Here is a 13,258-nt window from a genome sequence, read left to right as displayed (position 1 = left end):
AATAGTTGGACCTAGTTGTAAAAGTCATAAAACATAAAAATTTACAAAGAAAAAGCAAGAATTGAACTTACATGATAAAAAATATGAAAAAACAGCTTGAAAAATCTCTCCTATTGCGTTTTGGCTGAAGAAAAATGATGATATCTCTAGATTTTTCACTTTTATCTTTGTTTTATATATTTAATTTGTAAAATTTCCAATTTTGCCCTTATTTCTCCTTACTTTCCTGCTGATTTTTCTTGCCCAACCGTCCAGCCCATATAATTTTGGGTCTAATTTCCTTTTAAATCCCTCCTCATTAGTCACTTAAGCTATTTAATCACAATTTAACAAATTTTACACTATTTCAATTTAGTCCTTTTTAGTTAATTGACTAGCCAAACGTTAAAATTTTCTAACGAAACTTTTATACTAACTCAATGACATTCCATAAATATTTATAAAAATATTTATGGCTCCGCTTATGAACTCGATGTCTTGACACCGTGTTTTAGACCCAATTTACCTATTAAATTCTTTTTAAATCACAAATTTCACTAATTCAAAAATTCTTCTAAATTCACACTTGACCCATAATTATTAATTTATGAAATTTAAGACTCACTTGTCGGATTTAGTGGTCTCGAATCACTATTTCCGACACCACTGAAAATTAGGCTGTTACAGTGATGCCTCCTTCAATCCCATGTCTGGCAGGTTTGACACTAGAAGTGCCTTTCGAGACCATTATGGCTTGGTGATTGATGGTTTGGTTGAGAATATCAATGTCGCATCTACAGAGGATGTTGAGGCAATTGCTATTCACCATGCTTATTTATTTGCAAAAGGAAAAGGTGGACCAAATTTATTCTTGAAATCAATCATGGTAGTGTCATCATGTAACACCTTACTCCCGATCTGATCATTAGATCCGAGATGTGAGATGCCGTATTTGTTGCTGAAGCAACTTAAGTACCTTAGGGATTTTGGACAAAATTGAAAAAGAGCAAAACTTCTTCTTTCTTTTCTTTTCCTCACTTGGACGGCACAATGAAGGAGAAAAGATGAATATTTTTCATCTCTTCGCTCACACAGCCTTATATATGATGGTTAACTATTTAATGAAGCTTAATTAACTTTAACTTTAAAGCATGCTTAATTAATTATTGAACCTTTCTTAATGAAAACTAAGTGGATGAACATCATAGTCCACTAGCTCTTAAAGACTTTAATGGTTAAATAACCATTAGATCCTTTGGTCAATTGCTAATTGGGTCCTCAAGCATTTTATAGATTAAAATTTAATAGCAATTGCACTCTTACAATTTAATCCCTGAAGTATAATTAACGATTTTCTCGATTTAATTTCTTGATTGTCCATTAATATGTTTTCAATTTAAGCACATAAATTCTCTTATTCATAATTTCACTAACTCGATTTACAGAATTGAGTTTCAAAACTACACTTTTCGACACCATTGAAAATTGAGACGTTACACATCAAATGTGACAAATTAGGTTTGCCATCCGAGTCTTGGAATACTTTTGCAATTGAGCAGGATATTATTTCCTTGACTTCTTCTTTTGGGGAAATTAAAATTTTCTTTTCTTGTTAAAGAAGAAAATAAAGTGGCGGATTAGATTGGTAAACATGCTAAAATTGATTGTAATCTCAACGATTGTGTTGTGATCCCCGACCAAGCTTGTCTCGCTCCCTCATTTGTAAGGTTGTTATGCATACAAATTTGCAATTTGTAGAAAAGAATATAGTAAAAAAAAAAAATTCCCTTAAAGGGTCAGCCATTGAGAATGTGACACACAAAAAAGAAAAGGATAGTAATTAAGCAAATGTTGGTTTGAGGCTTTGGTGTGAATTCTTATGAGCAAGGTTGGTTTTCAAGGAAGCTTATGACCTATAGACTTTTATACTATTTTCTTTATTTAACCAATTGGAACTTAAATTCCCTTGAAGTTGACATACTAATACGCTATCTTTTGGGGTGTAATTGGGAAATCGACTTTTGGGAAAATTACCCAATTTGGGTTGGTATTGCTCACTTTTGTTGGTTAACAATAACAACTGACGGTGGTAATTAAAGGTAGTGCCATAAAATCTATCAAAAGATTGTATGCTACAAGTATCTACTATATGCCAATTTATGGCCTACCCGAGACTAAAGTCTCATCCAACTTTTAACTAACCATGGGTCCCCATGCCTTGCTTGTGAGCCGTGGCCTGCCCTATATTACCTTTTTCTAGGCAAATTTATCTCATCACCCAAGAAAGAAGAAATCACCAAAATGAAAGTTACTCTTATCAACATGTATTGCATTATATTATTAATAGTTTTTCCTGTCAAAAAATAAAACTAATCTTAAGTATCAAATGTTTCAAAAAATACGGATGCTAACTAGGAAGAATCAACTTTATAAGGTTGAAACAGATTGAATAAGATTTTAGGTTCCATGAAAACAAGATTTGGATGTAATTAAGAAGCTCTTAGGTGGCCCAGCAACTCGAATTTTATCACACTCTTAGAACATTAAAGATAAACTCACCAAACATGCAAAAAGTGAAACTGTGAAAGGGGCACTGTTCACGCTGGCATTTTCGTCAATTACTGAACCTTCTAGAATCGTAATCTTATTAACTTACCGTAATTTGACAGCTGTCGAGAATTGGCAAATAACATAAAGCGTAGACCCCAAGCACTGTGGTTGGTATGGTTGTACTTTTATTGTGGCAGTTACTTGAAATAATAAAAAGAAAGGGATCTTTTGTCATTTCCTGTCAAACAAAAAGTGGTTAATTTTACGCATTTTCTTATTGTTTTATTAGTAATTTTTTTAATTTCATAATTAAAATACGAATTTATAATATAAATGTTGAAAAATTTATCGATGATGGTTGACATATTTAAGACCAACTTACTAAGAATCTAAGCCGGCGAGCTTAAGACTAACATTGACTATCTGAGTGTAAAAGTGAGCCGCCAAACTGCTCCCTTTTTTGATAATTAGAGCCGCCAAACTTAAAAAATTATTAAAAACGGAAAACGAAAATGATGTTGGCTTTGTCCTTATATTAAGGTTTTTTAACTGGTTGGAATATTCATTTTATTTTGTATAAATTTAAAAATTATAATTATCTCAGTCGTATTAATTTCTAAAATTTTCATTTAATTTTATATCAAATTTTAAAATTATAAAATAAAATTATTTTCAAAAATTGATGGTCAAAATCTTGCTTCAGATAAAATCAATTCAGTATGATTTGGTTTGTTTTGATTTAACTTTTTTTATTTTTAAATAATATTATAAGATAACCCTAATATTTTTTAAAAAATTGATCCGGAACAGTAGCACAGAGCATGAGCGGCGGAACCCGACAACACATCTTACTGCAACGTGTCTTCTCAATCCCTTTGATTGGGCCACGTTTCGAGTTCACACTTATTTGTGGAGTCGCGTCTGGTGACTTTAATGATTGCAGAAGTCGAAAATACCCTCCTTTTGCGTACGGAAAGGGCACCCTTATTATTTCACACACACACAAAAAAAAAAGGGGGGAAAGGGCACCCTTATCCAATGGTAGCCTAACTAGAAGGTAGGTGAAGCTGTTACTGTACAACTCAGCTGTTCAAATTAACAAGTACACGCCAGCTATTTGTGCCGGATCTATGGAGTTCGTTACTTTTTTTTTTTTGGCCGTTAAACGTCCATTTGATTAAATTCAATTGATGGTCAGATTCAATTGAGATGCAAACTTACTATTTAGCTTCTGGGGTTGAGTACAGGTGATAATGTCAATTCTTCCACACACTTTTTCTTTCTGACCCAAACGGAGGACCAGACAGAAACCTTTGATTACACCGTCCCTTTGGATTGACAAAAAAGCCCTAACCAAAACATACGTAAAATAACTCAAAGGGGTAATGAGGTAAAAAGAGACAAAGAATGGAAGGTTCCTTGTAAACGCGCCAAGCCAAAAAAGCGCGTTTTGGCCGGCAAGCAAGGCGTTTGGTTGAAACACCTAACAAGTAACACAACCACTTTTCCAGCCTTTCACAACTCCACCTCTTTACATTTCTTTTAGAGTTTCTTAAATTATATTTTAATTTCATTTAATTAATATTTGGCTATAAAATGTTGTAAATCATCCTCTTGCACTTCTTTTCCGCTTTTCCAAGCCTTACCCTTTTCCTTTTTTCTCTCACCGTTTCTCATTTTTGCTTCTCTCTTGCCTTTGCCGGAAAACTGCTTCTGTCCACCGGGAAACTGCTATTTATCCGACGAACGGAGTCTAATTTGCCGGAAAGCATCTTTCAACTTTCGGTAATTTCGCGTATAGTTTGGGCGTTTCTTTTCGTGATTCGGATTTGGATCTCCGAATTTGACCAGGTCCGGTTGTATACGCGGCTCGTTGTGCGAATGTGGCGAGTTTGGTTGACGTTTGATACTTTGTTTTGATAGCAAATGGCGAAGATCGTGACCTAACGTTTGGTGTTTGCGGATTTTGCGGCTTCTTCTTGTTTTCATTTTCCATTGGATTGTTTGTTTTGGTGAATCTCGGCAAAACGGTGGCGCGCGAACAACCATTGCGGCATGAGATGGTACGCTAATTTTTTCTGTTGGGTTCTTTCAAAATTTCTCTTCTTTTATATTTTTAATGAATTTTCCTTGGTTCTATTTACTTTGTCGTTGTAGACGTTGTTTAATTCTGAAACCGTTTCTTAGCTTTTCCATAACTTTTCTCGCTTCCTACATTTTTATCTACATCTTTAGAGAATTATAGAAATTAAAATTTGAAACCTAGAAAAGTTAATCTTCTTCGATGAAAATTTCATACTGTGACTCTTGCATTTTGGATCGGACAGGTTTTCCTTAAATTTTTTCCATCTTTCATTTGTAAAATTTTGCAGACTTTATTTTCTGTATTTCTATCATGATTTATTTTTCAATTAGTAAGAGAATTCACGTGTGTATTTGTTGAATTTATTCTTAAAGTAGAGCTTTATTTTCACTGCGTCTTTTAATTTTGTGGATAAAATTGGATAAAATTCTAGTTATTCAAGTAATTTTATTGTTACTGTTATTTAAAACCTGATCTGGTAATACCGTGTATTATTGTTTAATTTGTCTAGTTTTTTTATCGGGTATATGTAATTACTCATATTTTGACTTTATGCATGATGAATCCAACTGGTTGTAAACTTTGACGCACGATTTTAATGGGAAATTTTGGTGGTATAAATTTAATCTATTATCGGGGCTTTGATTTGATTTCCATTCAGCCAACCATCCATCTTATGTGTGCCTTGGAAATTATCCAAATGGTTATGCATGTTTTCAAATTTATTCTTTTGACTGTATCATTTCAGAATGAATTTGGCCCCCTTTTTCGGTTAATTAGTGGATAGTCTAGTCTAGTGACAGTGATTGAAATACAGCTATAGGTGCTCTTTCATTAACATTTATTGAGCTGTTCTTATATGGATGGACTGGATTGGGCCTTTGCACCTTTGTACACAATCTTTGATTGTGTGGCCAGAATATGTTTTTTTTTTCCATTTATTATTGTCAAGAGAATGACGCAAACAAATTACCGAAGTATCAGATAATATTTGTTTGTTAAGAGCTCTTTCGAAATCTATGCTTTGCATTGGTCGAGCTGATATAGCTAATTAGTTTGAACTAATATAGCTAATTAGCTATAACTTATAAAGTAATGGTGTCAATTGTGTGTGTTTAGTGTGTTATAAATACTGTAGCTGCATGGACATGAATTGTGGTCACTTGGATGGCAATTAGGTGCTGACAAAATTGAAAAGTGTAATTTAACTTTGTATATAATAAATATTGAGGCGAGTTTTGTATTCTTGCTACATGTTTCTCAAGTATGCTTCTATATACTGGTATATATATATTAAATGTAGTTATCTGCCTACTTTTACAGGTGGAAGGAAGGGTTCGTTTGTCAAAGAAGGTAAAAAACGGGTTAGAATTTTTGAAGCATAAAAGGCTTCAACGAATAAAATCAGAATCTTCCTCTGGGACGTCTTATCTCATAAATATGATGGCTAGAAGTGGAGGAGATGCTCTGAGAATTTCAGCATCATGTGGAATAAGGTTACAAGGGAATGCAGGATCATTTTCCAGGTCAAATGACGCTTCATGTGAGAATGATGTCTTTTCTAAGCACAAGGTTGATAAGTTTGACACGAGTGATCTAGAATGGACTGAGAAAATTCCAGAATGTCCTGTGTACTGCCCTACAAAGGAAGAGTTTGAAGATCCTTTGGTCTATTTGCAGAAGATAGCTCCTGAAGCTTCGAGATATGGTAACACCTTCTCTGCTTTTAGTCTCTATCTTCAACACTTTTGATATCCATCCTCTCTCTATCAATTGGTTTTGAAGGAAATTTTATATAAATTGCCTCTAGATTTTTAATGATAAACACTGAAGCATTTTGAGCGTATGCTTCTTAGGTATTTGCAAGATTGTTTCCCCTCTAGTTGCTACTGTTCCCGCTGGAGCTGTATTGATGAAGGAGAAAGTAGGATTCAAGTTCTCAACTAGAGTACAGCCTTTTCGTCTTGCTGAGTGGGATACTGATGACAAAGTCACATTTTTCATGAGTGGAATGTGAGCTCACTCTATTGAAACAGATGTTATTTTGTGCCTTGAGTATTTTTTTTTTCAATTTTTTTGGTTTTGAATGTGAGCATGACTTTTCAGAAATTATACATTTCGTGATTTCGAGAAAATGGCGAACAAGGTGTTTGGTCGTAGATATTATAGTGCTGGTTGTCTTTCTGCAACTTACTTGGAAAAAGAATTTTGGCATGAAATTGCTTATGGGAAGACAGAAAGTGTTGAATATGCTTGTGATGTTGAGGGTAGTGCCTTTTCTTCTTCTCCCAGTGACCCACTTGGAAGTAGCAAATGGAATTTGGAGGTGTTGATTTCAGTACTATCATCTTTTCAGTTTTTTTTCCTCCTTGAATGCTTCTTGTAGGGATTTGTTTGCTTAATTTTACCATGATAGTGAAATTTTAGAAAAGTACTATGGCTATCATTTTGCATAGCTGATCAATCTCATTCTTGGGTCATGATTTTGCATAGCTGATCAATCTCATTTTTGGGTCATGTTATTGGATATTCATGTAACTTTTTTTTTTTTTTTTGTAGATTATGCTTGATAGACTGATCTTGTGTTGTCTCTTTGATCCTTTCTTATCACACTGCTTCATAAAGTGTAGCAAGTTTAGATGTTCATATGTGTTGGATTGAAATGAAAGCTCCAATGCTGGTTTGGCCATAAGTTATACTTGTTTGTAAACAAGGAACCACAATCTCTTTTCCTGCCAAAAAAGTTTATCAAAAGATTTTCGCTGTTAGTAAGACTGGTCATTTAGGATTTTCGCTGTTAGTAAGACTGGTCATTTAGGATTTTCATTGTTAGTAAGACTGGTCATTTAGGATTTTCATTGTTAGTAAGACTGGTCAACTGAAGTATAGATGTGGTCTCAAAATTTAATTCTAGGAGACCCTGTCAACTAAGATTGATACTATGACTTAATATGTGGTCCTAAGGAGATAGATCCTGTCAAACTAGCATAGTGGTTGTTAAAGCTGCTATATCTAAGTCATCCTGTCAGTATCTGTTTGGTAATATCTTAAATGTTTCCTGTTGCAAATTGGTTCCAGGAGGGTCCAACAGAGTTGATACCTCTCTATTCCATCCCCAAGTTGCCAAGGTCTGTTATAAGTGGGAAAGTAGTTATTTATGTTATTACTTATTGACATTATTCAGATAAAGTAATGTTGTATGATTCTCAAAATTCTCTTGAATTTTAGTAATTTCAAGGTCGATTTAAATTGAGGAAGCAATTTGATACTACTCTTATCATGATTTGCTCTATCCCTGTTCTGGATTCTGGTTCAATTGTTTCTTATATGCTTCCTTTTGTTTGATTTCAGCGACTCTCACGGCTGCCAAAGTCCACCTTGCGTCTTCTTGAAACAGCAATTCCGGTATCAAAATGATCCTAATCTCAATTTGGCACTGTATACATACAGATAATTGATCTTCTCAGTCTTTGTTTCAGGGTGTAACTGACCCTATGCTTTACATAGGAATGCTATTTAGTATGTTTGCTTGGCACGTGGAGGATCATTATTTGTATAGGTAAAATGACATTAAACGCTAAGTTCCTTTACAGTTGTTTTCTTTTAACTAATCCTTTAACCAATCCTTCTCCTATTCTTTTGTGGCAGCATTAATTATCATCACTGTGGGGCTTCGAAAACTTGGTATGGTATACCTGGTCATGCTGCTTCAAAATTTGAGAAGGTTGTCAAAGAACATGTGTACACTAATGATATCCTATCTGCGGATGGTGAAGATGGAGCTTTTGATGTGCTTTTGGGTAAAACGACATTATTTCCTCCGAGTATTTTGTTGAAACATGATGTCTCTGTCTACAAGGCTGTGCAGAAGCCGGGAGAGTTTGTAATTACCTTTCCAAGGGCATATCATGCTGGATTTAGTCATGGTAAGGCATGTTTTACTTAATTTGTTCATATTTGCTTGTTCATATTTGCTCCCACAGAATTAATGAATATGTTCCCAACTTTAATCATTTAGGTTTCAACTGTGGTGAGGCTGTCAACTTTGCTATTGGTGATTGGTTTCCTTTAGGGGCTATAGCAAGCTTGCGTTATGCACATCTCAACAGGGCGCCTCTCCTTCCTCACGAGGAACTTCTGTGCAAAGAAGCAATCCTTCTCTATACAAGTTTAGAACTGGAAGATTTGGATTATTCACTGGCAGACTTGGCTGCTCATCATTGCATCAAGGTTTCATTTGTAAAACTAATGCGTTTCCTGCACCGGGCGCTTTGGTCTGTCATGAAATCAAGGGCATGCACTAGTATATCCCCAAACTATTATAGAACTATTGTCTGCACTTTATGCAAACGCGATTGTTATGTTGCTTTCATTAACTGCAGCTGTAATGGTCATCCTGTTTGCCTGCGACATGGTAGTCTTTCCCAGATCCTGCCTTGCTTTGGTAGTTTTCCCTTTGATATATAATTTTGTCTTATGATGAGCTAATTACCTTCTGCAGATATCAGGTCACTACACTTCCCATGTGGGAGCTATCGTTATCTTTTCTTGAGGGATGATGTTGCAGAGATGGAGGCCGCTGCCAAGAAGTTTGAGCAAGATGATGCCATATCAAAAGAAATTGAGCAACAAATTGAAAATGGTGATGACTTGTATTTGTATCCACTGTCAAATAAGTTGCAGACTGATGTAGAGGATGGATACTTTCCATACTGTGAGATTAATGTTGTTTTGGGTCCTGATTTTGCCGCAATAAATACAATGGATCAACCACTAGAACATATATCGTCTATGAACCATGGAAAATTTCAACCTGAGACTAATTTGGAGCAAGTCGGATCATCACCAAAAACTGTAAGTCTAGCTCTCTGCCTGCTGAGTCTCTTAATCTGAACATGAATCTTCTGCTCCTGCACTAAGTGTGCAACTGGTATATACTCAAAGCAGGTACAGAGGGTAGCTAACCAAGTAAGCGTTAATGGTGAAAGATTCCCTGAAGAAGTCTCAGAGAATGCATATGAATTGTCTGTTTCCTGTTTGTCACGTGAAGATCATCGAAGTATCCATCAGGATAATGTTCATGACCCAGTGAGCAGGTCTATAGTGGATGAAAACAGTGATAGTTCCGATTCAGCAATATTTAGGGTTAAACGTCCTTTCTCGAAGGTTGAGAAAAGATTTGGGAATGATACCATATCATCAAAGAACTCAGAACACCAGGTATAGTTTTAGCTTCCCATAGTTATATTTTGTCTGTTATAAAGTTACTATCTTAACTTTTGACTTATCATTGGGCCCATGGAAATTTAAGGTGCAATTATTAGACGTTAGGTAAGTCCAGGGGGAATGCCACACCTGAGTAGAACTGCTGTTCGCTCACTTTTTAAGGCCTAAACTTTCACTCCCCTTCTGGAAAGGGCAAAACTGCTTCACACCGCTGATGGACTAAAGATTCAATCCAAAAAGGCCCTAGCTTAGGGCCTTTTTGGTAAATGTTTTGACTTGACAATATTTTTAATGATGAAAGACTTGGAGTTACATGATCTTTGTATTTTCATTTTAGAAAAAAAATTGGGAGGGGGGCGGGAACTGAGTGGGATTTCACATTTTCTTCTTGTTGTTTAAATTTGCCCTTTTTGTTGATCGAAAAATTGTAGTCTTTGTGCATAAAATTAAAAAAAAAAAAAGAAAAAACGAAATTGTAGTCTTTACTTTGTCACTGGCCGGTTTCTTTCTGTTTTGTAATTGTCATTTGTACGTTGTCCCCTACAACAGATTTACTTTAGAGAAAGCATCTCATCACTCATTTGCTGTTGCATTCCAGGGAAGTTTTTTGATGGTTTGTTAGAGGATGACAAGCTTTTGAATGACCATTAAATTAGTCTTAGCTGTTAGTTATTTTCCCAATTTTTTAGCATTGTCTTCAATTTTGACTATTCTGATATTGCTTTTTGTATTTTGCTTAATCAGTTCTTGCCTTGCTTATTCACTTTAATGGGACTTCAGTTATCTTGTCCTCATGCCTTTAATTCATATGGCAGGGGTTCAAACGATTAAAGAAACTTCAACATGAAGGAAGATGTGGGCGACCAGTGGCATATGGATCTGAATGCTGTAGAAACGACGAACCAAACCGCAATACAAATTGTAGTTCTGATTCTAAAGCTCTGGAGAATGCTGTGAAGGACAGACTTGGAAGAGGCACCCTTCCCATTCCCATTTCTATAAAATATAAGAAGATGGGCAGTGAGGCAGGAATGAGTAGCGGGCAGCGAGAGCACCACAGAAATAGGTTCCAGCAGGAGTTAGGAAAGAGCAAGAGGGATTCTCCTTCAGAGATGGGTCCAAAGCGCCTTAAAGTAAGAGGCCCAAGCCCAATACATCTAGGTTCAGAAAGCAGACTGGTTTGAAGTTATAGATGTGCAGAAACTGATCGCTGGTGATTGGGTCCCGACTCTGGAGATTGACTTGGCTAACTTCATTCCTTGTAAATGGGGATTCTAACAATAAAATTCCAAAGATATAGATGTGCGGAAACTGATGGCTGGTGATTGGGTCCTGACTCTGGAGCTTGACTTGGATGGGGGTTCTAACAATAAAATTCCAAATGACCGATTCAACTAAGGGATAGCAGCGGAAGATTAACCAAGCTTAGAACATTAATATTTTTATTCTTTGTGCAGGCCTCCAAAACTGGGGCAAATTGCACGTCCTAGATGTGATTCTTATGGTTCTCACTCAGGCCCGGGGTGTTTTTCCTTCGATGGCTGGAGAACCAACCTTAATGCAGCAAAAGCTGAAAAGTAGAATTCGGGTTTGTAAAATTTACGTTTGTAAATTTGTTCGCCACTCAAATCTTAATTCTTACGGAGGAAATTGGGCATTCCACAACCTCTAATTTTTAGAAGTCTGCTGCTTCCCCTACTAGGCTCTTTATTCGTTTTTCTGTAGCAATGTTGTACACTGCTTAAATAAAATGCAGAGTAATGCGGCCTTAATTTTTGTTTCTCAAATCATTTCCTTACATTTCATTAATCCTATCTGTGTGAACCATGTTGTGTTATGAGTCCAGTCGTATATGTTTCCTGGTCTTAATGATCTTTGTCCTAGATTATAAGATTGTGGGGCCAACTCCAAATTGGAAATTGACATAGCCCCATATAGCAGTTGGCAATGTCGGATGGGCCTGCAATGTTGGTGTTTTTTTAGCTTTGGGTGCACAAGCCAGCAACGACCTTTTTTTGCTGTGGTGGTTTGGAAACTAGTGGGAAGCAAAAGGAGGAAGGGAGGAGTGTATTGTTAGTTTCATGGGGTCTAGAAATGGGTATCCTCTGCGTTGAAGCAATTGTGTCAATGCTGGGGTCCTGTATGGACCACCGTCCTGTTTCCATAAGTAGCCCATTTCTAACAAGTCGAGACAATTCCATGGTTGCCACATCCTTTTTAATTCTATTCAGAAGCGCAAACGACGTAGCCATATTGTTTGTTCCATTCCTTGTTTGCTGATGTTGAGATTTATAATCTTGTTTTGCTTTTCCAATGTTTCTGTTTTTTTCTTTAAATGTGAAATTTCCTTTTCATTATGTACGATTTATTGTCGTTTCAATGCGAGTCCGCAAAGTCCATGGTTTTTTACAATCAGCTAACGTATTATTGTTGTTGGGGGGTTTAAAATAAGTCAATTTCGTATTGATATCTCAGAATGTAACAATCAATCGAAACGAAAAAATAAAACAAAAAATTGTTTCAATGTAAATTTTGGTCGGTGAATCAGTTGGTAAAACCTTACCAACTCAAAATAATACACAAAATATACCAGCATCAATATGTAGCATTACTGTCATGGTTTAAAACCTTATGTTTGATTGAAGTGAAAGCATCTTGGAATTTGTCCGTGTTAGGAAGTATGAGATGGACGGCCCACAGATTTCAAGTTATGATTTTACGGGCCAAAGAGACGGTGGCTTGGGCTATTCTTGGACATTTGAATCTGTTATTTTCTACTGTCCATTATCTTTATCACAAGAAGAAGGAAAAAATGATTTTGTACCCAAAGGAATAAAAAAGGAAAACACAGAACAAAAAAGGAATGAATCTTGTGAACATCAGTGTCGTTTACTCAACTAAATCCAAAGAGATTCAGGGCCAACCCTTGAACAAGCAATCACCTTTTTTCACATTTTGTTTGTATTGTGATGACAGCAACCCTTAACAAAAATGGGCCCTGCTACCTAACCCACAGCATCACTCAGTTAAGCGAAGCCGTGGAATTTAGAGCCCAATTCCCTCGATCCAATTTCTTTCAGTGTTGGAATATTCTTTGACTTCAATTGGGATTCATGTAAGAGGGAACAGAGCTTTTACCATTATGTAATTCACTTCTTATGTTCCAAAAGCATGACAAAATCGGAAGCTTCAATAACAACAACTTAAAACAAAATGTTTTCACTGTGGAAGTTCCATAATTGAAAACTAAGAATCTGGATATTAATTATTACAAATAAGGTGTATCGATTAGATGCTAATTGTTAGGTCCAAATAACATTTTAGGGTATTTAATTTGCCTTATTATCAATTTCTAGATGGGTAAATGAGATATTCATGTTCGTAAATTATTTGAGTTTTGATTCGAAAAAAATTGAATTT

General features: G+C 35.7%; 1 protein-coding gene across 4 annotated transcripts; it reads left to right on the top strand.

Annotated features, from left to right (window-relative positions):
* The first annotated feature begins 4,077 nt into the window (after positions 1 to 4,077).
* On the top strand, positions 4,078 to 11,625 carry LOC105764983 (lysine-specific demethylase JMJ13). Of its 4 annotated transcripts, none has more exons than XM_012583836.2 (11): positions 4,078 to 4,592; positions 5,936 to 6,320; positions 6,469 to 6,625; positions 6,719 to 6,938; positions 7,964 to 8,017; positions 8,080 to 8,171; positions 8,261 to 8,538; positions 8,631 to 9,026; positions 9,114 to 9,466; positions 9,557 to 9,832; positions 10,654 to 11,625. In XM_012583836.2, exons 1-11 carry the CDS (start codon positions 4,590 to 4,592, stop codon positions 11,020 to 11,022), a joined length of 2,583 nt encoding a protein of 860 aa, XP_012439290.1. In that variant the 5' UTR covers positions 4,078 to 4,589; the 3' UTR covers positions 11,023 to 11,625. The 4 variants fall into 4 exon arrangements, with proteins under 4 accessions (XP_012439290.1, XP_012439292.1, XP_012439291.1 ...); XM_012583838.2 differs by having other exon boundaries at positions 4,079 to 4,592; positions 8,092 to 8,171; XM_012583837.2 differs by having other exon boundaries at positions 4,080 to 4,592; positions 9,560 to 9,832.
* Positions 11,626 to 13,258: the final 1,633 nt, after the last annotated feature.

This window comes from Gossypium raimondii, chromosome 12 (genome assembly GCF_025698545.1).
Source record: "Gossypium raimondii isolate GPD5lz chromosome 12, ASM2569854v1, whole genome shotgun sequence".
Lineage (NCBI taxonomy): Eukaryota > Viridiplantae > Streptophyta > Magnoliopsida > Malvales > Malvaceae > Gossypium > Gossypium raimondii.
Note: the sequence above shows the minus strand (reverse complement) of the source record. Positions and strands in the feature narration are given on the sequence as shown.

What these genes read in the sequence shown, in the direction of transcription:
- LOC105764983 (XM_012583836.2), top strand. An exon ending in TTCTTGAAACAGCAATTCCG is followed by an intron (nt 8,018 to 8,079) that starts GTATCAAAATGA and finishes TGATCTTCTCAG; the next exon opens with TCTTTGTTTCAGGGTGTAAC. An exon ending in CAAAGAACTCAGAACACCAG is followed by an intron (nt 9,833 to 10,653) that starts GTATAGTTTTAG and finishes TTCATATGGCAG; the next exon opens with GGGTTCAAACGATTAAAGAA.